Raw genomic sequence first — 26,491 nt, forward strand, 5'->3', positions numbered from 1 at the left:
TCTGTTTTTAGTAGGGACGGGGTTTCTCCATGTTGGTCAGGCTGGTCTCAAACTCCTGACCTCAGGTGATCTGCCCACCTTGACCTCTCAAAGTGCTGGGATTACAGGCACAAGGGTTTTAGCTTTCTTACTGGGATGGATAGGCAAAGGTATGTCTGTTCCACCTTTCAGAAGTGGAAGTCTCCTCATCTGTCCATTTAAGGAAATTTTTTAAATTGAGGTATATCCTCCAAGCAGTAAAACACAGTCTGTGACTTACTTTTCCATACTCTAATGGTGTCTTTTGATGAACAGAGGTTTTAATTTTCATAAAGTCCAATTTATCAGTCTTGTCTTTTATGGCTAGTGTACAATATTTTGTCTGGTTTAGGAAGCTTTGCCTGTCTTGTGGGCATGGTGGCTCATGCCTATAATCCCAGCACTTTGAGAGGCTGAGCAAGGAAGATTGTTTGAGCTCAGGAGTTCCATACCATGCTGGGCAACATAGCGAGACTCTGACTCTACCAAAAAAAAAAAAAAAGCTGCGCATGGTGGCCCAGCTACTAGGTACTAGGGAGGCTCAGGCAGAAGGGTTGCTTGAGCCTAGGGGGTCGAGGCTGCAGTAAGCTATGATCAAGCCACTGCATTCCAGCCTGGGTGACAGAGTAAGACCCTGTGTCAAAGAAAAAACAAAAACAAAAAAACACTTTGCCTATCTTTCTTTCCCTAGAAGCGTAATTATATTACCTTTCATATTTAAGCCAATGATCCATTTTGAACTAATTTTTGTTTGTAGAGGTTAAGGGTAATTTTTCTTCCCAGCATCATGTGTTGAAAAGACTACCCTTTCCCCCCAGTTGTGATGGTGCCTTTGTTGTAAATAGGCAACCACATATTTGTCGATCTATTTCCACACCGTCTATTATGTTCTGTTGTTCTATTTTGTCTTCCCTTATGCTAATAGCAACCTGTCTCAATTACTGTAGCTCTACAGTAGGTCTTGATTTCTCATTCTGTTAAGTCTTTCCATTTTGTACCTTTCCTTCAAAATTGTATTGGCTATTATAGGGCTTCTGTATTTTCACCAAAAATTTTGCTTGGATTGTACTGAATCTATTAGTCAATTTAAGGGAGAATTGACATCTTAACTATGCCACGTGTTCCAATCCATGAACCTGGCATCTCTCCATTTATTGAAGTCTTCTCTAATTTCTTTTAGCAATGCTTAACAATTATTTGCACATCTTTCATTAGACTTCATTTGTAGGTATTTGATGTTTTCTGATATTCTTATAAATGATGTACGTTAAAAATTTTATTACCTCTCCGTTTTTATTTATTTATTTTTAGAGACAGCATCTCACTCTGTCACCCAGGCTAGTGTCCATTGGCACAAATATCAGCTCACTATAACTTCAAATTCCTGGGCTCAAGGTATTCTCCCACCTTGGCCTCCCAAAGTGCTGGGCTTACAGACATGAGCCATTGTGCCCAGCCTTGCCACTCTCTTTTTAGTAAGGTATGTTTGGTATTTACCTAACATCAAATTGAAATTTTATAAAACAAAATACATCCATAATCCTGCCACCTAAGTATTCTTTACAAAAGCTCCTATGTCATATAAAATTTGTATTAAATAAATTTATATGCTTCTCTCATATTAATTTTTTTTATACATAGTCTCGCTGTGTTACCCAGGCTGGAGTGCAGTGGCGCAATCTTGGCTCACTGCAACCTCCACCTCCTGGGCTCAAGTAATCCTCCTGCCTCAGCCTCCCCAGTAGCTGGGACTACAGGTGCGCACCACCATGTCAGGCTAATTTTTGTATTTTTAATAGAGGCGAGGTTTCACCATGTTACCCAGGTCAGTCTCAAGCAACCTGCCTGCCTCGGCCTCCTAAAGTGCTGGGATTGCAGGTGTCAGCCACTGTACCTAGCTGATTAATATGTTTTCTTGTATACTTTTTCTCATGTTGATGTGTGCTTTGTTGTCAGCCATTAACCTAGCAATGAAAAGAAAAAATACTTATTTTTCCCCGACATTAATCTACCATAGTTTGCTTACTGTCACCCTGTTGTTCTAATAGCTAGTGAAAATGGCTAGTAATTGTTACAAGTAAGGACAAATGACAATGGGAAAAAAATAGAAGAAAGGAAACATAGAAAGAAATCTATTGGCAGAATCTGATATAGCGCAGAAAGTAGTGTTGTTGTTGTTGTTGTTTTTCATGAAGTCACATCTCCATCTTGTGACTTTCTAAAACAGTAGAGCTTAGTATTTTCAACTTTAGGAACACACCTGGCTTTTATGTGGACTGTTTCTCTTCCCTTGTAATATCAGGATACTTTTTGTTCTTGTGCACTAAAGGTTTTTGAATGTACTAAACCAAGCTTGTGAGAAAGTTTAGATAAAAGATGGATCTAATTTGATGGGCATAGGTTTTACAAATAGGTTCAATTAGACTATAACAGCCTCAGCTCAGTTTCATGATTTTGATCAAGCCACAACTGTGTAGGCTTGGAAATAAGTTACCTTTATGTAACTATTTTTTAATGAAGATTTCAAAGGAAAGGTTCTCTGGTTTTTGTTGGTTTTTTGTTGTTGTCGTTTTTGAGATGGAGTTTCGCTCTTGTTGCTCAGGCTGGAGTGCAGTGGTGTGATCTTGGCTCACTGCAACCTCCGCCTTCCGGTTTCAAGCGATTCTCCTGCCTCAGCCTCCCGAGTAGCTGGGACTACAGGCACGCACCACCACACCCAGCTAATTTGTTGTATTTTTTAGTAGAGACGGAGGTTTCACCATCTTTGCCAGGATGGTCTCGATCTCTTGACCTCGTGATCTTGTGATCTGCCCACCTTGGCCTCCCAAAGTGCTGGGATTACAGGCATGAGCCACCCTGCATGGCCAAGAGCTCTGAGTTTTAAAAACCCTGATATATTGAAAGTGTGGGCAGTAAACCAGCAGCAGTGGCTCGGTGCTTGTTCGAAATGCAGATTCTTGGGTCTCACACCAAACCTATAGACTCAGAATCTGAGTTTTAGCAAAATTCTCAGGTGATACTCTTAGACATTAAAATTTGAGAAGTACTGAAAGATGTAACTCTTAATACTGGATTCTCTACCCTGCTGCATAGTACAATCAGCTGGGGAGCTTTTAAAAACTACTACACCTGGGTCCATCCCAGGTAATTAAATCAGAATGGGCAGTGAGGGAAGGAGAACATGAACATGAGTTTTGTTTGTTTGTTTTTGTTTTTGTTTTTTGAGACGGAGTCTCGCTCTGTCACCAGGCTGGAGTGCAGTGGCGTGATATCAGCTCACGGCAACCTCCGCCTCCCAGGTTCCAGAGATTCTCCTACCTCAGCCTCCCAAGAAGCCAGGACTACAGCCGCCTGCCACCAGGGCCAGCTAATGTTTGTATTTTTAGTAGAGACGGGGTTTCACCATGTTGGCCAGGATAGTCTTGATCTCTTGACCTCGTGATCCACCCGCCTCTGCTTCCCAAAGTGCTGGAATTACAGGCGTGAGCCACCACGCCCAACCTGGACATGAGTATTTTTAAAAAGCTCCCAAGTTATTTTTAGGGAGCTGCCAGAGTTAAGCACTCTTGGGAGGAAATCTTTCCCTCTGCCATCCTAGGCTCTAATGTTAGAGGCCTGTGAATTAACTGACAATAGACTTTAATAGGAGAAAACGTTAATTTACCTACTGGGGTGTTGTGTAGTACAGTGTAACTCTGAATAGTCAGAGATAAAGGTATCCAGATAAAGGTATCCTTTGTATTTGTCGATTGTGCATCCATGAATTCAACCAACCAAGGGTGGAAAATATTCAGAGAGCTGGTTTGGTGGCTCACGCCTGTAATCTCAGCACTTTGGGAGGCTGAGACAGGAGGATTGCTTGAGCCCAGGAGTTTGAGACCAGCCTGGGCAACAAAGTGAAACCCCTGTCTCTACAAAAAATCAAAAAAATTAGCTGGGTGTTGTGGCACGTGCCTACTGTCCCAGCTACACGGAAGGTGGAGGCAGCAGGATCCCTTGAGCCCAGGATGACAAGGCTGCAGTGAGCCATGTTCATGCCAATGCACTCCAGCCTGGGTGAGACCCTGTCTCGAAAATAAAAAAGAAAAAGAGAAAAAAATAATGTCTGTACTGAACTTGCGTAGACTTTTTTCTTGCCATCATTCCCTGAACAATACAGGATAATGGCTATTTACATATAATGTATATTGTATTAGGTATAAGAAGTAGACTAGAGATGATTTAAAGTATACAGGAGGATTGCATAGGCTATATGCAAACACGATGCCATTTTATATCGGGAACTTAAGCGTCTGTAGATTTTGGTATCTGAGGGAGGTCCTGGAACCAATCCCCAACTAATATAGAGGGACAACTGTATATATCACCTTAAACAAAAGGAGGGAGGTTTAGGGCTTCAGTGGGAATATATGGAAGGTTCTACTGGGTTTTTTGATACTGAATGATGCTGAATTAGGACTTTCTGGTGCTAAGTCTCAGTCTTTTCCCAATCAGGAAACTTCCTCACAGGAAACCTCAGAAATTTATTTGTCACAGTCCTGGAGGCTGGGAAGTCCAGGATCATGTTGCCTGCAAATTTGGTGTCTGGTGATAGCCCGTTTCACAGATGACACATTCTTGCTGTGTCCTCACATGATACAAGGGGCAAGGCAGCTCTCTGGGCACTTTTTTAGAAGAGCATGGAATAGAAAACAACAAAACAAAACACAAACAGTTTCATTCTCCTGTTGTTTCTTACAACACGGAAAACTTCTGTGACCAAGTGTGTGGGGGGTTTTCCTCATACACCAAGCAAGCAATTCTGACACTGTCCACTTGGAAGTCACATCAGATCCTACAGAACTTGTCGACAGTTCAGTCCCACAAAAGCACCCCCGACTTGAGACATCAATCGCAAGCCCAAGCTTCTGGAACTTCCCACCAACCAGCTATTAATTGGCATTCCCACAAGGCTCCTTTTGGGTTCAGTTAATTTCCTATAAACTCTGTCTTTGCTGCAACTCCCGCTGTTCTCAGTGGTTTTTTTCAGGGCAGCAGGCAAGAAGAACCGGTCAGGCTGTGACACCTGTGCCACTGCTCATGAAGGCTGACAGAACTCAGGGAAATACTTTACTTATGCTTACTGGTTTATTATAATGCATATTTTAAAGGATACAAATGAATAGCCAGATGAAGAAATACATAGAGGGAAGTCTGGGAAGGTCCTGAGTTCAGGCGCTTTTGTCCCATGGAGTTGGGGTGCACTGCCTTCCCTGTACCCCATATGTAGAAGTCCGCTGAACTCAGTCCTTTTGGGTTTATATATGGAGGCTTCATTGTGTAGGTCTGATTGATTAAATTACTGGTCATTGGTGGCCAACTCAGCCTTCAGCCCCTCTTCCCCTTCCTGAAGGTATGTGTGTGTTGGGGGCGGGGTGGGGGTATGAATTTCAAGCCCCTGAGCACATGGTTTCTTCTCCTGGTAACCAGCCCCTAATCCTGTGGTTACCTAGGGACTTTACAAAACTCACCGCCTTAACATAAATTTAGGTGTGGTTGAAAGGGGCTCATTATAAATAACAAGAGCCTTTCACCTTTATTGCTCTAGAGTTGTTTCAGGAACCAAAGACAAAAGGCCAAATATTTTAACAAAACATATTCTTGAGGAGGAAAAGGCGAAGGGGATGGGGATCCGCTAGGGGCTGGCACTAACGGGACTGGTAGCTCCAGCTTTCAGAGTAGAGGAGTTTCTTGGCCCTGGAGAAAGGGCGAGTCCCAACAAGGCCCCTGGAAGCGCTGTGAGATTGAGAGGGACAGGCTTCCCTAGTGAGCCCGGTCCCTTCCTTTCGACCTTGGGAGGGACGAAGGGAATGAGGGGAGAAGAAGGGCCAACGGAGAAGGCAGAATGGCTAGTCAAGGGCCGCTTGGATGCTGCTTTTCCCCAGGGCTGCCTCCACTCCTGTGGTTGTTTCGAGGGTTGCCAGCCGGGGGCAGAGGCGCCAGCCTATGGTCCAGCACCATGTTGTTGAATGGCTATTCAAGGATCCACATTCCCTGAGAAACCACCTTTGCAGAATTTTAAGTAATGAAATATAACATGACTGACCCCATTTTGCTTCTAGTCTTGCAAACTAAATTGTTTTGGGGTTTTGTTGTTGTTTTGTTTTTGTATATTCTAGTGCAGAGACCAAGATAACTATAAGAGGAATTTAATTTATAGCTAAACTTTGAGGCAAGGAGAACTGACCCCCCTCCTTGTTTGGAGATTGAAGCCACATTCATATGACATGGTTACAATTATGGTAGGGGTTTGAACTTTGCTGAAGAATTGTGGTAGGGGCTTGAACATAGTTAAAGAATGAGCTGCTATTGCTCCCTCTGTTTTCTGTAAGTTGCTTACTGCCCCAAAGTCACATAATGGGGGGCTCAAGATTGATAACTTCCTCAACTACTCCTATAGATGACCTCACTATTGTGAAACCTAAAGACCTGGTCTTGGAGATCCTTTTCAGGTTTAGCATTTCAGTAGATCAAGAGAGGCCGCCTGGTCCTGAGACCACCCACGCTTCCTGGGAACTGACTCAGCTGTGCAAAGACAGTTTTAGAGGCCCCTGTGATTCTATCCCCAATCAATCAATTGTTTCAGTTCCCCAGCTCCCTGCCTCCCAAAGTACCCTTAAAAAACCCTAGCCTCCAAATTCTTGGAGAGAGAGATTTGAGAAATTTCTCCCTGTTTTCCTCACTTGGCTTGACCCTGCAATTATTAATTAAAGTCTTTCTTTGACACAACTTCTGCTGTCTCAATGTTTTTTTTTTTTTCAGGGCAGCAGGCAAGAAGAACCCGTCAGACTGTGATACCTGTGCCACTTGCTCATGAAGGGCCACCAGCTGCTGGAGCCATACCTGATGGTGAGTGTGGACGAGGTGAATGTGGACCACACTAGCACCAAACCAACAAACCCATGTACAATGAGGAGCTCTACACTAATGCCACTGATGGCAGCCATCGTCCATGAGATGCCCCTGGGCTATGACCACTTCATGTAAACATGTACCCTGTAATTATTTATTTATTTATTTATTGAGATGGAGTTTCACACTGTCGCCCAGGCTGGAGTGCAGTGGTGCCATCTTGGCTCATTGCAACCTCCACCTCCCAGCCAGGTTCAAGTGATTCTCCAGCCTCAGCCTCGCAAGTAGCTGGGACTACAGGCATGCGCCACCACATCTGGCTAATTTTTTTTTTTTTTTTTTTTAAGTAGAGACGGGGTTTCACCATATTGGCCAGGCTGGTCTCGAACTCCTGAACTCAGGTGATCTGCCTGCCTCAGCCTCCCAAAGTGCTGGGAATACAGGCGTGAGCCACTGCACCTGGCCACATGTACCCTGTAATTCTATCGCTGGTAAAATGAGTTCTTTCCCTACTTTGTGTCAGCTGCAAAGAAAGAACAACCAATGGGAAAAACAAAAGGCAAGCAGGTTTTATTTCTGGCCATGAATAGAGAGCTCTTGCTCTAAAGCAATGTTCTCCAACCTTTTTGACAGCAGGAAGCAGTTTCATGGAAGACAATTTTTCCACAGACCAGGGTGTGGGGGATGGTTTTGGGATGATTTAAGTGCATTACATTTATTGTGCACTTTATTGCTATTATTATTACACTGCAATATATAATGAAATAATTATACAACTCACCATAATGTAGAATCAGTGGGAGCCCTGAGCTTGTTTTCCTGCAACTAAATGGCCCCATCTGTGGGTGATGGGAGACAGTGACAGATCATCAGGCATTAAATTCTCATAAGGAGTGTGCAACCTAGGTCCCTCACATGCATAGTTCACAATAGGGTCCACGCTCCCAGGAGAATCTAATGCCGCTGCTGATCTGACAGGAGGCGGAGCTCAGGCAGTAATGCCAGCAATGGGGAGTGGCTGTAAATACCGATGAAGCTTCACTCGCTTGCTTGCCCACCTGCTACTCACCTCCTGCTATGCAACTTGGTTCCTAACAGGCCACAGGCCAGTACCAGTCAATGGCCCGGGGGTTGGGTACCCCTGCTCTAAAGACACCTTCTCCCAGAGCCATGGGAAACTGGGGAATTTTATGGAGTTAGATGTGGGAAGGGGAGGTATGTAAACACGTGCTGGGAGCCCAAGATCATCAACATGCATCTTCATACAATGCATGTTCATAAAATGGTGGGGATTTTCTTCTATGGGTGGGATTTTGATATTATAATGATATCTTAATGATCTAAAGGTAACAAGGAGCTTCCAGTTCTGGTTGGCACCAGTTTTGCACCAGCCTTTTCTTCCTCTGGTAATTGACGAAGGGTTCTGAAGCTCCGTGGCTTCTCGGGCCATCTGGAGTTCTTTTAAGCAAAGTACCTTCAGATAAAAAGACTAGAAAAACACTGTTAAAGAAAAAAAAAATGAGCTTTCACAGCTGTTTATGGTTTAAGAAAATAGGCTGGGTGCGGTGGTTCACACCTGTAATCACAGCACTTTGGGAGGCCAAGGCAGGCAGATCACTGGAGGCCAGGAGTTCAAGACCAGCCTGGCCAATGTGGTGAGACCACCCCCTCCGCCATCTTACTAAAAACACATACAAAAAATTAGCCAGCCGTGGTGGCGTGCACCTGTAATCCCAGCTACTCGGGAGGCTGAGGCACAAGAATCTCTTGAACCCAGGAGGTGGAGGTTACAGGGAGCCGAGATCGCACCACTGCACGCCTGGGTGACAGAGGGAGACTCTGTCTCAAAAAAGAAAGAAAATAATGAGCTTTCCCAGCTATATTTCTAGGGCTGCCCTGGTAGCAATTCCAGTGTGGACTAAAAGGAAGAAGCTGAGGCAAAATTAATGTAACTAGAGAATTTATTTGGACCAAGCTTGAGGATTGCAACACAGGAGCACAGATTCAAAAGATTGCTCTGAGCTTTTTTTTTTTTTTTTCTTTTCACTGGGAGCGGCTGTGCACGGCCAGCATGGCCAACACCTTGAACATCTTACAAGGCTTGGTGAATCTGCAGCCACAGGGGAAAGTAACTGTGGTCATAACCCTGATAGGGCAGGGCATGGTGGCTCTAGCCTGTAATCCCAGGTACTTAGGAGGCTGAGGTGAGAGGATTATCTGAGACCAGGAGTTCAAGACCAGCCTGAGCAACATGGTGAGATCCTGTCTCTAAAATAAAAATTAGCCAGGAGTGGTGGTGCATGCCTGTGCTTCCAGCTACTTGGAAGGCTGAGGTGGAGGATTTCTTGAGCCAGGAGTTCAAGGCTGCAGTGAGCTATGATCGTACCACTGCACTCCAGCTTGAGTGACAGAATGAGACCCTGTCTCCAAACCCAACCCCTCCCCACCAATAAAACAGATCAATGGAAACAAGATTATTCTCACATACCTGAGGCAGCCCACCTACTGCTCTTACTGCAGGAAGTTTATCTGGGGAGTATTTGGGAAACAGGGTTATCAATGCCAGGTGTGCATCTGTGTTGCCCATAAACACTGCCATCATGTAACCATTACAGTCTGTATTTGCCAAAACGATATTAACCAAGAAGATTCAAAGATTGCCAGAGGTTCAGAATCAACATCTCACACAAGTGCAGCATCCACAACTATAAATCACTACCACTTTTCAATCACTGTGGTGCCCTGCTTTGGGGGATAATGGGTCTTCATTTCTGAAGGCTCTAGTGTCATGTAAAACTTTGATGAAATAAATTTGTTATAATTTTCTTTTGGTTTTGTTTTCTTTTTTTGAGACACAGTCTCACTCTGTCACCCAGGCTAGAGTGCAGTGGCATGATCACAGTTCACTGCAGCCTCGACCTCTTGGGCTCAAGTGATCCTTCTGGCTCCTGTTTCCTGAGTAGCTGGGTCTATGGGTGCACACCACCACACCCAGCTAATTTTGTTTATTTTTTGTAGAGACAGGGCCTTGTTATGTTGTCCAGGCTGGTCCTGAATTCCTGGGCTCAAGCAATCTTCCTGCCTTGGCCTCCCGAAGTGCTAGCATTATAGGCATGAGCCACTGCACCTGGTTCTTTTCTCTTGTTAATCTGTCGTTTGCTATAGGAGTGGTGGCTGTTCCTTACGATGGATGAGGAAAGTTATCACATTTTTCTGCCACTACACTGCCTTTGAGAATTTGCAGTTTACCCTTCTGTGAGTCCCCTTGGATTTGCAGTAAACAAGGGTGTGCTAGAGCCTGCTCTTAGCAGCTGCAATTTTTAGGATTTTGTGAGCCAGTTGTCAAACACAACCTTCATTAATAATCAGATTACAGTCTGGGTATGGTGGCTCATGCCTGTAATCTCAGCTTTGGGAGGCTGAGGCAAGGAGGATCGCTTGAGCCCACGAGTTTAAGACCAGTCTAGGCAGCATAATGAGAACCCCATCTCTCCAAAAAAAAAAAAAAAGAAAAAAAAAGAAAGAAATTAGCTGGGTATGGTGGCATGCACCTGTAGTCCCAGCTACTCAGGAGGCTGAGGTGGGAGGATTGCGTGAGTCCAGGAGGTCAAGGTTGCTGTCAGCTGTGATTGTGCCACTGTACTCCAGCCTGTAATAATTTAACTACATAAATTATATTAAAACCAAAGATAATATAGACTCCAGACTTATCACTGCCTAATTATTTTACTATGTCTTCCTATTGTTTATGTCCTTGAGGTTCTTTGTGTTGATTGTATCTGTATGGTAGAAATATTGTATAATGAGCACCTCTTCCCAACTCCATGTTCAGTGACATCACAATGGGAGCTCATAAATAGGAAGTATTTACACCACAGAAATCAGCAAACCTGACAATTGCATCTTACTTATTCCCACTCCCTCACAGTTCCCCACCCCACAACTCCCAGCAACCTATTAAGGGATAGAGTGTGTGTTGGCAGCCATGCAATTAAAGGAAAGAGGCCAACTCTCTAGATTTTCCTACAGAGGAAGAAGAAAAATGGAGCAAACTGGTTTAAACCTGAGGAGGGATCCTAGAGCGATGCACTAACGGTACAAGTTTTAAAGTAAATTTTAAAAATGTAACTCATTCTTTATGACTTTAGAATTTTATTTTTAAAAACAGATTTTTAAATTAAATGCCTATTTTGAAAATAAAAGGAGGTATTCATTTGGAACTTTGGGGTTTGTTTTTTGTTTTGCTTTGAGTTGCTGTTTTATGAACTTTGGAGTTGTAAAAATGAATTATAAGCAGTACATTGAGCTCCATAAAGACAGTGCCAGGGCAAGTGAGAGCCAGATGGGCCCTGGGCGACTCTGTGCCTCGCTGAGGAAAAATGACTAAACATGGGCAAAGGAGATCTTAAGAAGCCAAGAGGCAAAATGCCATCATATGTGTTTTGTGTGCAAACTTGTCCGGAGGAGCATAAGAAGAAGCACCTAGATGCTTCACTCGACTTCTCAGAGTTTCCTAAGAAGTGCTCAGAGAGGTGGAAGACCATGTCTGCTAAAGAGAAAGGACAATTTGAAGCTATGGCAAGGGCGGACAAGGCCCGCTATGAAAGAGAAATTAAAACATATATCCCTCCTAAAGGGGAGACAAAAAAGTAGTTCAAGGATCCCAATGCACCTAAGAGGTCTCCTTCAGCCTTTTTCTTGTTCTGTTCCGCATATGGCCCGAAAAAAGATTTGGATTTTTATTTGAGTATTTGCATATACATAATGAGGTATCATAGGATGGGATGCAACTTTAAACATGAAACTTATGTTCATATACACCTTATACACATATCCTGAAGGTGATTTTATAAAATATTTTAAATAATTTTGTTCATGAAACAAAGTTTTGACTGCATTATTTCATTTTTATTTTTATTTATTTATCTTTTGAGACAGGGTCCTCACTCTGTCACCCAGGCTGGAGTGCAGTGGTGCTATCTTGGCTCACTGCAACATCTACCTCCCTGGTTCAAACAATTCCCCTGCTTCAGCCTCCCAAGTAGCTGGGATAACAGGCACACGCCACCACGCCTGACTAATTTTATTGTGTTTTTAGTAGAGATGGGGTTTCACCATGTTGGCCAGACTGGTCTCGAACTCCTGACCTCAGGCAATCCACCCACCTCGGCCTCCCAAAGTGCTGGGATTACAGGCGTGAGCCACCATGCCAGGCCCTGTTTTTATTTTCTTTAGAGACAGGGTCTGGCTCTGTCACCCAGGCCGCAGTGCAATGATGCAATCATGGCTCATAGGCATGAGCCACTGCACGCAGCCTTTTTTTTTTCTTTTCTGTTTTTCTTTCTTTCTTTTTTTTTTTTTTTTTGAGACGGAGTCTGGCTCTGTCGCCCAGGCTGGAGTGCAGTGGCCGGATTTCAGCTCACTGCAAGCTCCGCCTCCCGGGTTCACGCCATTCTCCTGGCTCAGCCTCCCGAGTAGCTGGGACTACAGGCGCCCGCCACCTCGCCCGGCTAGTTTTTTTTGTATTTTAGTAGAGACGGGGTTTCACCGTGTTAGCCAGGATGGTCTCGATCTCCTGACCTCGTGATCCGCCCGACTCGGCCTCCCAAAGTGCTGGGATTACAGGCTTGAGCCACCGCGCCCGGCCCTTTCTTTTTTCTTTACTTTCTTTTTTTTTAAGACTAGTCAAGTGCAGTAGTGAGAAGGGGAGAAAAAATAGAACAAAGTGTTCCATCTGTAACTGACTGTGAACAATCTATTAAGGTAACTCACTACCTTCGGACCAAACTGACTGCATTTTGACTGGGACTGGTCACATGAGGTCCAGTATGGGATTTTCCACTTGTGTCATCATGTAGGTGCTGAAAATTTGGATTGGGATTTTAGATTTTTGGATTAAGGATGCTCAACCTGTATAACAATCTCCTGTTCACTTTCCCAGTGCATAATAAAGTGGAACTAGTAATTTATCTCTGACTAAACTATAGGTTGTGGAAAACCACTGAAAATGACATGCAGGATTAAAGTAGCACTTTGGAAAGGTCAGTCTGGTGATCCAGAGTAAATGCTCAAAAAGCAAGAGGTTTTTTTGTTTTGTGTTGTTGTTATTGTTTGTTTGTTCGTTTTTGAGACAGAGTTTCGCTCTTGTTGCCCAGGCTGGAGTGCAATGGCAGAATCTCAGCTCACCGCAACCTCCGCCTCCCAGGTTCAAGTGATTCTCTTGCCTCAGCCTCCTGAGTAGTTGGGATTACAGGCACCCGCCACCACGCCCAGCTTTTTGTATTTTTAGTAGAGATGGGGGTTTCTCCATGCTGGCCAGGCTGGTCTCAAACTCCCAACCTCAGGTGATCCACCCGCCTTGGCCTCCCAAAGTGCTGGGATTACAGGCGTGAGCCACCTCACCCAGTGGAAGCAAGAGGTTTTTGCAGTAGCACAGGAAGCCCTGAGGCAACCTGTGCCAGTATCAACTTCAGAAAACATAGTAAAAGGGAAAAAGTTGAATGTGGTGATGGGCAAGAAATACAAAAGTATCAACATAATTTCAGTGAACTGAACAAGTATGATGTATCTGTGACTGAATCCCTGACCACGCCCCCTCCCATTCCTGGAGGGCTTGTTAAAACATAGGTTACTGGTGCCCTGCCCCTGGAGTTACTGATTCTGTACATTTGGGGGTGGGGCCCAAGAATTTGCACTTCTAACAAGTATCTGGTGACCCATAACAGGTGCTCCAGAAGCAAGAAGTTTCTTGCTGCTTTTTATTTATTTTTGTTTTTGAGACAGGGTGTCACTCTGTCACCCAGGCTGAGGTACAGTGGTGTGATCATGGCTCACTGAAGCCTCGACTTCCTGGGCTCAAGAGATCCTCCCACTTTAGCCTCCCGAGTAGCTGGGGCCATAGGCACATGCCACCACACTCAGCTTTTTTTTTTTTTTTTTTTTTTTAATCTCTAGTACAGTCAGCATCTCACTATGCTGCCCAGGCTGGTCTCAAACTCAGATCCTCTGCCTTGGCCTTCCAAAGTGCTCGAGTTACAGGGGTGAGTCACCGTGTGCAGCCAGTTTCTTCTTGATGCTGTATCCAGGTGATGCTGATGCTGCTGGTCTGGGACCACACTTTTAGAACCACTGACTTACAGCAGTTATTTTGCTAAGGCCTCAAAGACAGCATTGTTAAACCAGCAGGGGGACACAGTACACAACAGAGCCTCTAAAAATAAAATGCCTTAAGGTACTAAAGCTCCTTTGGAGTTATGGTGTTGCCATGGAGACCTCTGAACTATTTTGGAAAGCAGTGTGTAAATTGACATCAGTTGAAATAAATTTCAGGTGTTTATGTAAAGAATTAATTTGGTAGAAATAATGTCTAGATTCGTGCATGCCATGGTGTGTTGGTTAAGAACTTGGAATGTGGAGTCAGCTCTGCCACTTACAAGCCATGTGGCTGTGGGAAAATTACTTACACCTTTGATCTTGTCTTCTTCGCTTTAAAAAGTAACCTGTGGTATAGAATTGGAGGGGTAAAGTTCTTGGAATGCTGAGTATTATTAAATTATTATTAGTTGTTAAAACTCTAAGTAGTTACTTAGTACTTTCAGCTCTTTAGCCTACCCCAAAATTAGAAATAGTCTAAATACGTTGCTATATTTACTTTTTAATAACCAGCGCTCCCGTTATTCAGGTAAAGAATTAAAAACATTTAGAAGTAATTTGCTTTGTAAATCCTAACCTCTTTCATTCAAAATACCTAAGGTAGACGGCTCTTTCTAAACGTGCCCGGTTCAGAGAGCTCTCATCTATATTATATCTCCGAATCTAAATTTCACTGATGCCCAAAGTCTAAGAGTGTTTCGTGGGCGTTGAGCTTTGAGACAGAACGAAGATGGATGCTGGTTTTGACTAGGCAGGGCACTCACGTGGGGTCTGGTTAGACCAGGCCCGACCCAGCCAGCCCATCGGTAGAGTCAGCATCAGCCGGGCGTGAAGATTCGTGTTGATTCCTGCGTTCCGCCAAGTTCAGGAACCTGGCAGGGGCCGGCCGCCTCCCGCGAAGGGACACACCTGTTGGTCACCGCTCTTACTGGCCAGACCTGGATATTGGCCTTCTGGCGTCAGAGGCAGGGGCATGTCCCTGGCCGGAGAGCCCAGGCCAGCGTGGGGTGACGTCATCGAAGGCATGTCCCAGCCCTGCAGAGCGGTGGGCGGGGCCTGCGAAGGTGTGCCGGGGGCTGGTTGGAGGCGCGGGCGGCGGGGTCGGGGCGGGGACAATGTGGCGGTGACGTCACGGGGCGGGGCGGAGGCTGGAGAGAGTAGGTAGGCGCAGCGACCGACGGTGGCGCTCACTCCCGGCTTCCAGCCGCCCTGAGCCTCTGCTTTGGAGATTCTCAGTGCCACGGATCATGTCCCTAAGGGGCAGCCTCTCGCGTCTCCTCCAGAAGCGAGTGCATTCCATCCTGAAGAAATCCGTCCACTCTGTGGCTGTGATAGGAGCCCCGTTCTCACAAGGGCAGGTGAGAACTGGCACCTGGCACCGCCGGGCAGGATCCTCCGCCCCCCAGAACCTGGAGAAGGCGGCGGTGGGATGCGGGGGACCGGGAGGCGAGGAGAGGATGGGGAGAAAAGGCGAGGGGAAGAGCTGGCGGGTTCCCGCGATTGGGCACCGTGGGAGCGTGTGGGACTTTCCCCGACAGAGGATGGAGAGGGAGGGAGGGGTGGAGGCCACCCTGTTTGGGATGAGGGCGAGTTTCTGCGGCCTCCCCAGAAAGACCGAGAAAACGGTGGATGCAGCTTGGGGTGATGGAGGGGAGAGAATGAGAGGGAGGATTCCTTGGAGGGGCTGGAGGAGGCGAAACTGGCCAGAATCCCCAGTGGAGAATCGATGGAGGAGGTTAAAGGGAGCGACCGAGGATTTAAGTCTTCTGGATCCATTCACTCAGAATGAGCTTTATTTAACTGGGAGGGAAATTGGAGCTGGCCTCTCCAGCGCGGGAGGCCGGGAGGAGCTGTTTTGTTCTCTTCAATGAAGGAAACCTGCAGTCGGGAGCGCTCAGTCTTCTAGAAGCCCGGTCTCTGGCCCCAGCCAGCCCCACACACGCCTAGTTCCCGGATCCTAACCTGGCTCAGCCTCTCCCGTCTTGGCTTGGGCAGCTGATGTGATTCCAACAATGGAGTTAGAAGGACAGTCATAGATGGAAGGGCTGATGCTGTCACAGGTTTTCAGAGGAACCTGCTGGGAACTAAGTGTACCAAAGTGGTTTTTTCAGTCATCTTCTCTAACTGTAATTTTTGTGATTGACAGAAAAGAAAAGGAGTGGAGCATGGTCCCGCTGCCATAAGAGAAGCTGGCTTGATGAAAAGGCTCTCCAGTCTGGGTAAGTGGTTAGATTTTTAGATATTAGTGCAGGACTAGTAATAGAGTATTTCAGAATCTTTTTCTCTGACATCCAGGAACCACACAGCTTTGTGTTTGGGAACAGTCTGCCACATCCGGCATCCTCCTTTGGATTCCATCTACAGCTTAAGATCTATCAAGGAGTCATCAGGGAAAGTCCTCGTGCAATAAAGAGTGTGTTGAAAGGCAAGGTGGTAGAGTGAGGCAAGGTCTGAACAGCTGCCAGTGAATGCAAGTGATGCTAAGAACACTAACTCCAGCTTCAACTGCATAGTCAACCTTTCCCCTTAAAATTCCATTTTCCTAACTCAATCTTGAGATGCTTATGATTTGTCAGTCTCACCAGTTTCCTGTCTTCAAATTATTTCCTCTCTAGGGTTAATATCTTTATTACTGGAAGCAGTAATATAGGTCTTATAGACTCATTGATCTTATAGAACTAATAGGCTTAGATCTGTGTTTTCCGAGTTCTTTTTTGTCTTTTTTTTTTTTGACATGGAGTCTTGTTCCATCACCTAGGCTAGAGTGCAATGGTGCAATCTTGGCTCACTGCAACCTCCACCTTCTGGGTTCAAGCGATTCTCCTCCCAAGTAGCTGGAATTACAGGTGTGTGCCACTACACCTGGCTAATTTTTGTATTTTTAGTAGACATGGGGTTTCACCATGTTGGTCAGGCCGGTCTTGAACTCCTGATCTCAGGTGATCCGCCCACCTCAGCTTCCCAAAGTGCTGGGATTATAGGTGCGAGCCACTGTGCCCAGCTATAAATGCCATTTCTATAGTAAGGGAGAACCCTTCTTTTAGTAACAGCACCAAATTTGAATACCTTTATAAGCAGGGCACGGTAGTTCATGCCTGTAATCCCAGCACTTTGGGAGGCTGAGGTGGGTGGATCACCTGAGGTCAGGAGTTCGAGACCAGCCTGACCAATATGGTGAAATCCCTTCTCTACTAAAAATACAAAAATTAGGCATAGTAGCATGCACCTGTAGTCCCAGCTACTCAGGAGCCTGAGACAGAAGAATTGCTTGAACCTGGGAGGCAAAGGTTGCAGTGAGCCAAAATTGTGCCACTGCACTCTAGCCTGGGCAACAGAGTGAGACTCCATCTCAAATAAATAAATACATTTATGGCAGGAAGGTTCTTCTTTATATCCAATCTAAATGTTTCTAGCCTCCATTCAAGGCCATTTGCTCTGTTTATGTTTGGATCATTCACATATCTTTTCAGGTGATATAAGAGCAAAATGTGAGGCAGCACGGAGATTATGGAGATAATAATACAGAATCTAAGTTAACTCCCCACTGTTGCTCTGAAATCTTATCTGCTGGTCATAAGTCCAGTCCAAGTGAAGTCATCTCCTTCCAAAAGACAGGAATAATGAAGTCACTGAAACCACCTTGAGTTCAGGTGTCCTTCATTTACCTCCACCTACATATGGATATGGTGACTTGGATTCAATACTCAGACCTTATTTCTTTATTAAACAATTGCAGTTTCTTCTTTACTAAGGCCTCTCTTAGTCATTTTAATAACTCTCCAAGTTCACCACCGAAGATTAAAGACAAACTACTAAGATTTAGTCTTCTTTTAATGTGTCGCAAGTTACCTAATGGAAGGAGGTTTTTATTCCTGCCTATAAATGAGCATACTGTCTCTTAAAATAGCTTGTACACATTGCCTTTTTAAAAGAATAATTTTACACTGAAGACGACAATCTCTGGTTATCACTATTTTTAAATCCTGGAGACATCTCTGCAGTCCATCTGAACTTGGCCAAGCATTGCTCCAATTGCTCTACCATCTGTAGGTTCTGCCACAAGAGACTCCTGACAAGAAGCGGTTTCAGTCTCTTCTGGAGGAGACCTCTATAATAATCAGCTGAGGCTGCTGAATGAGGGGGAAGGGCACATTTGTAGCAGCTTCTCTTACTCATGCTTTGTAGACTTCCTTTCCTGTCACAGCTCTTGGTATTTTTCCACTCCAGTGCAGGGGAAGCCATTCTCCTGCAAATACTACTCCCCTACTGCTTCCTCTCTAAACTCCAACCTAAAGTAGTGGTGAAGTTTCAGTTTATGTGGCTTTCCCTTTGACTTTTTTCTCAGATATATTTAATTGTACAATTATATCCTTACTGTGTAGCTGATTGGTAGCTCAGTATCACCAGCAGTCTGAAATAGAATCTCATAGCCTATTAAATAAAACTGTGGCTCTCAGCAGATTTCTAGCATGTGGTTTTGGCTAATCTCCTGGAATATGTTGGAGAAAAGTACCAAGAGACATTTCAATTGCTCTATTCCTAAACAGTACCAAAATAACTTGAGTGTTTTGAGCAGTTTCAAATAAACAGCATGGGTCAAATTTCGAAGGAGAGACTCATGGAAAGGTAACTTTCACAATCCCTTTGTTCCTTGCCTTTGCTCTGATGTCACAGGCTGCCGGTGTTAACATAGCATGAGTTAAACTTCCTGTTTTCTCTCAAATGAATGTATTTGACTTAGTGCCTGGGCTTGTTTTATTTCCTTGGGCTTACTAAGGACACTCAATAGTTCTCTCAGGTAACCTTTCCTTTTATTTTTTATTTTTTATTTTATTTTATTTTTTGAGACGGAGTCTCGCTGTGTCACCAGGCTGGAGTGCAGTGGTGCGATCTTGGCTCACTGCAACCTCTGCCTCCCGGGTTCAAGCAATTCTCCTGCCTCAACCTCAACCTCAATGAGTAGCTGGGATTACAGGTGTGTGCCACTGTGCCTGGCTAAATTTTGTATTTTTAGTAGAGTCGGGGTTTCACCATGTTGGCCAGGCTGGTCTCGAATTCCTGACCTCAGGTGATCCGCCCATATAGGCTTCCCAAAGTGCTGGGATTACAGGAGTGAGCCACTGCTCCCAGCCATCTTTTATTTTTCTTTGAGAGAGGGTCTCACTCTGTCACTCAGGCTGGACTGCAGTGGCATAGTCACAGCCTACTGCAGTCTCAACCTCCTGGACTCAAGCGATCCTCCCACTTTAGCCTCTTGAGTAGCTGGGACTACAGACACATGCGAGTATGCCTGAATAATTTTTTTTTCTTTCATAGAGCCAGGGTCTCACTATGTTGCCCAGACTGGTCCCGAACTCCTGGGCTTAAGAGGGCCTGAAGAGAAATGAAAAGGCATTGTTCTGGCAAGGCTGAGGAGCAGTATATCTGCACCTGATTTTGGTTAGCTCTGAGAACCATGGTAATTTGTGAACTCTAGCCACCTGTTACCATGTGAGAAGGCGTAGGCCTTGTACTCTTTTCTCCAGTTTTTCAAGAAAAGTGAGAAATTTGCATTTTAATGGGAAATCTGTGTTGTTTTAAAATACTGTATAATGACACCATTGAAAATGATGGTGTAGGGCCTCCAAAAAAGGAATGAGAACTGTATTAGTCTGTTCTTGTACTTCTGTAAAGACACACCTGAGACTGGGTAATTTAAAAAGAAAAGAGGTTTAATTGACTCATGGTTCTGCAGGCTGTACAGGCTTCTTTTCTGGGGAGGCCCTAGGAGAATTATAATCATGGCGGAAGGTGAAGGGGGAAGCAAGCACGTCTTATATGGCGGGACCAGGAGGAAGAGAGCGAAGAGGGAGGTGCTACACACTTTTAACCGGATCTCATGAGAACTCTATCATGAGACAGTACTAGGGAGATGGTACTAAACCATTAGAAACAACTCCCATGATCCAATCACCTCCCACCAGGCCAGACCTCCAACATTGGGGATTACAATTCAACATGAGATTTGGGTGGGAACACAGAGCCAAATTATATCAAGAACACTGGCAAAAATGATCAGAATCAGCTTTTTCAGAACTCTGGAAATTAACCAAAGGCTTGCAGCAATCTGGGGAGCATTTATTCAGGAAAAATGTTGAATCTCCGTAAGAACGTTAAGATTTGTGGCATTTTAACTTGCCCTGTTCCCATGCTGCCTTTTCCCAGATCAGCTGTAGCCTGGACAACCAATAGCCTGCAATCACAGTGAAACCAGGAGGCTGGCAGTTACTGGAAAAGGGAGAACAGAGTTAATACTCCTCATAGACCATCCCCAGAAAATTGCCATTTGACTGGTCTGGTGGTTTCCTAAAATTGTCCACTCACAAGGTTGTCTTTATTTGACCAACACAAATCAGTAAGGAAAGAATAGTCTTCAGTAAATGGTGCTGGGATAACTGGATATCCACATACCAAAAAAAAAAAAAAAAAAAAAAATCCCTATCTCACACCATATATGAAAATTAACTCAAAATGGACCAAAGTACTAAATGTAATGCTGAAACCATATAACTGTTAGAGAACATAGGACTGGATTTTTGTGACCTTGGGTCAGGTGTTGGTTTCTTAGATATCCTACCAAAATCACAAATGACAAAAATTAAATTGGACTTACCTAAATTAAATATATCTATGTTTCAAAGAGCACTATCAAGAAAGTAGAAAGACTTCATCAATGTAATGGAAAACAAAAGAAAAGAAAGTAAAAAGACTGCCCATAGAATGGGCAAAATATTTGCAAATTGTATACCTGGTAGGATTGTAGTGTTCAGCAAACATAAATAAAATAACAACTGTAAAAAGACAACCCAATTTAAAAATTAGCAATAGATTTAATTAGCCACTTCTCCAAATAATTTATACAAATGGGCAATAAACACATTAGTCATTACAGAAATGCAAATTAAAAACTACAATGGCCGGGCGTGGCAGCTCACACCTGTAATCCGAGTACTTTGGGAGGCTGAGGTGGGCAGATCATTTGAGGTCAGGAGTTCGAGACCAGCCTGATCAACATGGTGAAACTCCATCTCTACTAAAAAATACAAAAATTAGCCGGATGTGGTGGCACACGCCTGTAGTCCCAGCTACTCAGGAGGCTGAGGCGAGAGAATCACTTGAACCCAGGAGGTGGAGGTTGCAGTGAGCAGAGATCGTACCACTGCATTCCAGCCTGGGCAACAGAGTGAGACTCTGTCTCGGAGGGGGCGGGGGTGGGAGCTACAAGGAAATAACATTTCACACCCACTAGGATGGCTATGATAAAAAAGACAGACAATACCAAGTATTGGTGAGGGTGTAAAAAGATTGGACCTGTCATACACTACTGGTGTGAATGTAAAACTGTGCAGCCACTTTGGAAAACAGTTTGGCAGACCCTCAAAGTTAAATGTATAGTTACTGTATCCTCAAGCAATTCCTATGTATATACCTAACAGAATTCAAAACACATATTCACACAAACTCTTCTTTTAAGACAAATTCTCGCCCTTTCACCCAGGCTGGAGTGCAGTGGTGCAATCTCGGCCTCAGCCTTCTGAGTACCTGGGACCACAGGTGAGCGCCACCATGCCCAGCTAACTTTTGTGTTTTTATATTTGCCATATTGGCCAGGTTGGTCTCGAACTCCTAGCCTCAAGTGATCCACCTGCCTCAGCCTCCCAAAGTGCTGGGATTATAGGCATGAGCCACTGCACCTGGCCACACAAAAACTTATATACAAATATTTATAGCATTCATAATGGTCAACATGTGGAAACTCAAATGTACATTAATTGAATAGGTGAGGAAAATTTGACATATCCATACAATGGAGTATTATTCAGCCATAAATGGAATGAAGTACTAATTTATGCTACAACATGGATGAACCTAGAAAACATGCTAAATGAAAGAAGGCAGACACAGAAGGCCACATATTATATGATTCCATTTATATGAACTGTCTAGAATAGGCAAAGCCATAGAGACAGAAAGGAGATTAGTGGTTCCCAGGAGCTGGGAATGACTGCTAAAGGGCATGGGTTTCTTTTTGAAGGGTGATGGAACTGTTGTGGAATTACATAGTGTTGATGGCTGTACAACTTCTTGAATATATTAGAAAGCACTGAATTATAAATTCTAAAGGGATGAATTTTATGGTATGTGAATTATATCTCAATAATTAAAAAACTAGGCAATTGTGATCAGTAAGGAGATATATATATATGAAACTTCTGAATTGCTAATATTGATCTATTTTGTGACTTGGGTAGTAACTACAGGGTGTTTACAACTATCTGTTACGTAAGTTTTATGTGTTTATATTTTATGAAATATACAATAAAGACACACTACAAATCATGTCTGTTGATAGATATGGATATTTTTAAGCTTTAGTTTTGGGCATTGAAAAGAGATGAAAATGGCGTCTCTGAGGTGCCTTTTGAACTGTGTTATATCTTTGGGACAAGAATTGGTTGCTAGGTTGACTCAACAGCAAATATCAGTGATGTTTCTGAAGAGAGTGTAGGGCTGTATGATCCACCAAACCTTCTGCCTCCGCCATTCACACTCTTCTATTAAACAATTGTCAAGGCATAGTAGCTCATGCCTGTCAGTCCAGCACTTAGGGAGGCCAAGGTGGGAAGATTACTTGAGGCCAGGAGTTTAAGATCAGCCTGGACAATGTAGCAAGACCCCATCTCTACATTTTTTAAGAGTCTATTTCCACAGCAAGGAAGAAATGAAAGTACAGCATCTGTCCCACTCCCCGCAAAAAAGTCTTTGCCTAGGGTCTGCATATGTGATTGGAAGCTAAATTATTGGAATGAGCTTGTTTGTTTCAGGTTAGTAAAGTGCTGGGTTCTTCGATTTCTAAAGTCATTCTGATATGTATTTGGAAAAGTAAATGTCTAGAAAATTGGCTTTATATTTCCTTTAGAGATCTAGCAAAGACCAAACCTGCTTTGGACCTCATCTGTGCCACAGTCCCCTTGGGGGATGGGCCACCTGTAGCAGAAGAATAGGAGCTGAGGCATGAGCTGATAAGTGGCATCACTTTAGGGCCCACTCCAATCCCACATGGAATGTCACTAATAGTGACCTGTTTCTTTGGGTTCAAGCTTTTCATTTTCTGGGCCTCCTTTATATTGCAGATTCTTTTATTTTATAGATAGGTCTCACTATGTTGCCCAGGCTGGAGTGCAGGGGCTATTCCCAGACAAAATCATAGTACACTACTGCCTCAAACTTCTGGGCTCAAGCAAGCCTCCTGTCTCAGCTTTCTGGGTAGCTGGGATTACAGATGTGCACCACTGTGCTCGGCTGCAGATTCCTTTCAGGAGGTGAATACATAATCAGTAATTTGCTAATGCCTTAGTGAAAACTCAGTGATGTGCCTGCATAGAGGGAAATCTATAATAGATACTGTTGGGATTTGGCAAATTTCAATGTAGTCGTATATTTCCCATTTATGACAGAAAAGATTTTAACTTAATACCTTTTATTTAACTTAATACCTTTTATCAAAAGTTTTTGATACTTAACATTTACCATCTTCTAGACACTGTGCTAGGCATTTGCTATTATCCCATTTTCAAAATTTGTAAAAAGCAAATTTTGACCACCTCTGCCATTAGGATGGCTACTATCAAAACAGAAAATAAGAAGTGTTGATGAAGATGTGCAGAAATTGAAACTCTTGTACACTATTGGTAGGAACATAAAATGGGGCTGCTATGGAAAACAGTATGGCAACTCCTCTAAAAATTAAAAATAGAATTACTATATGATTTAGCAATTCCACTTCTGGGTATGTACCCAAAAGGATTGAAAGCAGGATCTTGAAGTAGTTGCGTACCCATGTTCACAGCAGTATTAACAATAGCCGAAAGGTGGAAGTAACCCAAGTGTTCATTGATAGATGAATGGAGAAACAAAATGTGGTACATACATATAATGGACTATTATTCAGTCTTTAAAAAGCAGGGCTGGGTGGGGTGGCTTATGCCTGTAATCCCAGCACTTTGGGAGGCTGAAGCGGGACGATTGCTTGAGTCCAGGAGTTTGAGACCAGCCTGGGCAACTTAGTGAGACCCCATCTCCACACACACACACACACACAAAAAGCCAGGTGTGCTGGTGCATGCATGTAGTCCTAGCTACTCTGGAGGCTGAGGCAGGAATATTGCTTGAGCCCAGGAGGTTGAGGCTGCAGTGAGCTGTGATCATACCACTGCATTCCAGTCCAGCAGCATGGACAACAGAATAAAGCCTCATCTCTGTTTAAGAAACAAAACAAAGAAACCTGACATATGCTGCAATATGGGTGAACTTTGAGGACATTATGCTAAGTGAAATAAGCCAGGTACAAAAGAACAAATACAGCATGATTCCATTTATATGAAGTTTTTAGAGTAGTCCAATTTATAAAAACAAAGTGGAATAGCAGTTACTAGGACTTGGTGGGAGAAGGAAATGGGGAGTTAATCATTGCTTAATGGGTACAGAGTTTGTTTTGCAAGATGAGTTCTGGAGATGGATGATGGTAGTGATGGTTAGTTACACAATAATATGAATGTACTTAATGCTACTAAACTTAATTTTAGGTATATTATCACAATTTAAGAAGAAACATTTAAATATAGAATGTATATTAAGAACGAGGAAGGTCACTTGAAGTTCTGGCTTCTTAGGAACATAATGCTGTATATGAACATAATGCAGTATATCTGAAAACTCTTCAATTTGTTATTCAGCGCATTGTTTTGATCTGTAAATAAATGCTGATAATTTTTTTAAAAAAAGGAAACTATGGGGGCAGGGCGTGGTGACTCACGAGGCCGGTAATCCCAGCACTTAGGGAGGCCGAGGCGGGCGGATCACCTGAGGTCAGGAGCTTGAGACCAGCCTGGCCAACATGGTGAAACCCTGTGTCTACTAAAAATACAAAAATTAACTGGGCGTGGTGGCGGGTGCCTGTAATCCCAGCTACTCTGGAGGCTGAGGCAGGAGAATTGCTTGAATCCAGGAGGCAGAGGTTGCAGTGAGCCAAGATGGCACCACTGTACTCTGGTGTCAAAAAGAGAGGAAAAAAACCAAAAAACAAAGTATGACCTGAGGAGGTTCAGAAACTTTCCCAAGGTCAGTAGTAGAGTTGAGAAGGAGTGAAGAACCTCATTTCTTGCCATATGCAACCCGAATTTTGGATTGTCCAATCAACTTCTCAGTCTTCTTGGCTCTTATTACAAAGAAAGAAACTGAACTACCCAGCTTTCTTTTTAATAGAAATGTTATTTATAGTTTATAATGAATGCACTGCATAAAAACTTTATAGCTTCATTATTGTGAAATGTATTCAAGATCCTACAGTAAAAGTGAAACATTCGCAAAGACTTGCGTTAACGAAGACTACACAGAAAAGCTTTCTAAGGATCTGTGTGCCTCAGATAGATACTTGGCAAATTTTTGAGTTATACTTTGTTACAGAAAGTCCACTTAAAAGTGATCATTTGAAAAACAAAAATATAAATAGTTTCAAAAATCTTTAAAAAATCATCCTAAATGTATGATCTTCACCTGCAGCTTCTGAAGAGCCCTCATTCTCAGGGTCTTCCTTCCCTCATTTCCCACTACAGCCATCTCATGATCCTCAAGCTCATGCTTTTCCAACTTGGGTAGGGACTCTCTCAGCTTTCTCCCTGTCATCCCCCAAATCAGTTGTATTGACAGAACCTTTTTTAACACCCTCCTTAGAGGATGAGAGTCTAGTTCCTGTCTTAGGTTGATGCAAAAATAATTGCAGTTTTTGGCATTGAAATGGATACCATAGATAAGAGTGCCCATGGTAAGGGCTCGAAAGTAACAGTGGAAAGAAAAATAGTTCATTTGACTCTCAAACAGTTTGGAAAGTAGTCCAGAGCTGGTTTTGCGGTTCTGTTCCTTTAAGTTCAGACCTAGATTCTTATCTGGTGCTACTGGCAAGGCCTCTGCCTAATGGTGCCAGATGGCTGTAGCCTCAGCAGCAGGATGGAAGAATGAACAAAGAAAGGGGCAACAGCAGTTCTCTTCCCCTCCCAAGAAGTTGCTGCGGGACACTTCTGCTTATCTTATTGTCCAGAACTAGTTCACATGACCACATCCAGTTACAAGTGAGGTTAGTAAATGTAGTTTGTTCGTTCGTTTGTTTATTTATTGATTTATTTATTTTAGACGGAGTCTCACTCTGTCACCCAGGCTGGAGTGCAGTGGCATGATCTCGGCTCACTGCAACCTCCACCTCCCAGGTTCAAGCAATTCTCTGCCTCAGCCTCCATAGTAGCTGAGATTACAGGCACCTGCCACTGTGCCCAGCTAATTTTTTGTATTTTCAGTAGAGATGGGGTTCCACTATCTTGGCCAGGCTGGTCTGGTC

The 26,491-nt window shown here is 43.8% G+C and overlaps 1 protein-coding gene and 1 long non-coding RNA gene across 3 annotated transcripts in view; both read left to right on the forward strand.

The window, feature by feature from the left end:
* The first annotated feature begins 15,216 nt into the window (after positions 1–15,216).
* Positions 15,217–26,491, forward strand: part of ARG2 (arginase 2) — a 57,565-nt gene continuing 46,290 nt past the window's right edge. Inside the window, exons 1-2 of one of the 2 annotated variants that reach the window (XM_015143926.3) lie at positions 15,217–15,419; positions 16,208–16,280. In XM_015143926.3, the coding sequence (XP_014999412.1) occupies positions 15,309–15,419; positions 16,208–16,280 (184 nt within the window). In that variant the 5' untranslated portion in view covers positions 15,217–15,308. 2 annotated transcript variants of the gene reach the window in all.
* LOC144330314 (uncharacterized) lies at positions 16,767–20,807 on the forward strand. Its single transcript, XR_013396365.1, has 2 exons — positions 16,767–17,145; positions 19,158–20,807. It is a non-coding gene; the product is annotated as an uncharacterized LOC144330314 (long non-coding RNA).

The sequence above is a fragment of the Macaca mulatta genome, chromosome 7 (assembly GCF_049350105.2).
Source record: "Macaca mulatta isolate MMU2019108-1 chromosome 7, T2T-MMU8v2.0, whole genome shotgun sequence".
Classification (NCBI taxonomy): Eukaryota; Metazoa; Chordata; class Mammalia; order Primates; family Cercopithecidae; genus Macaca; species Macaca mulatta.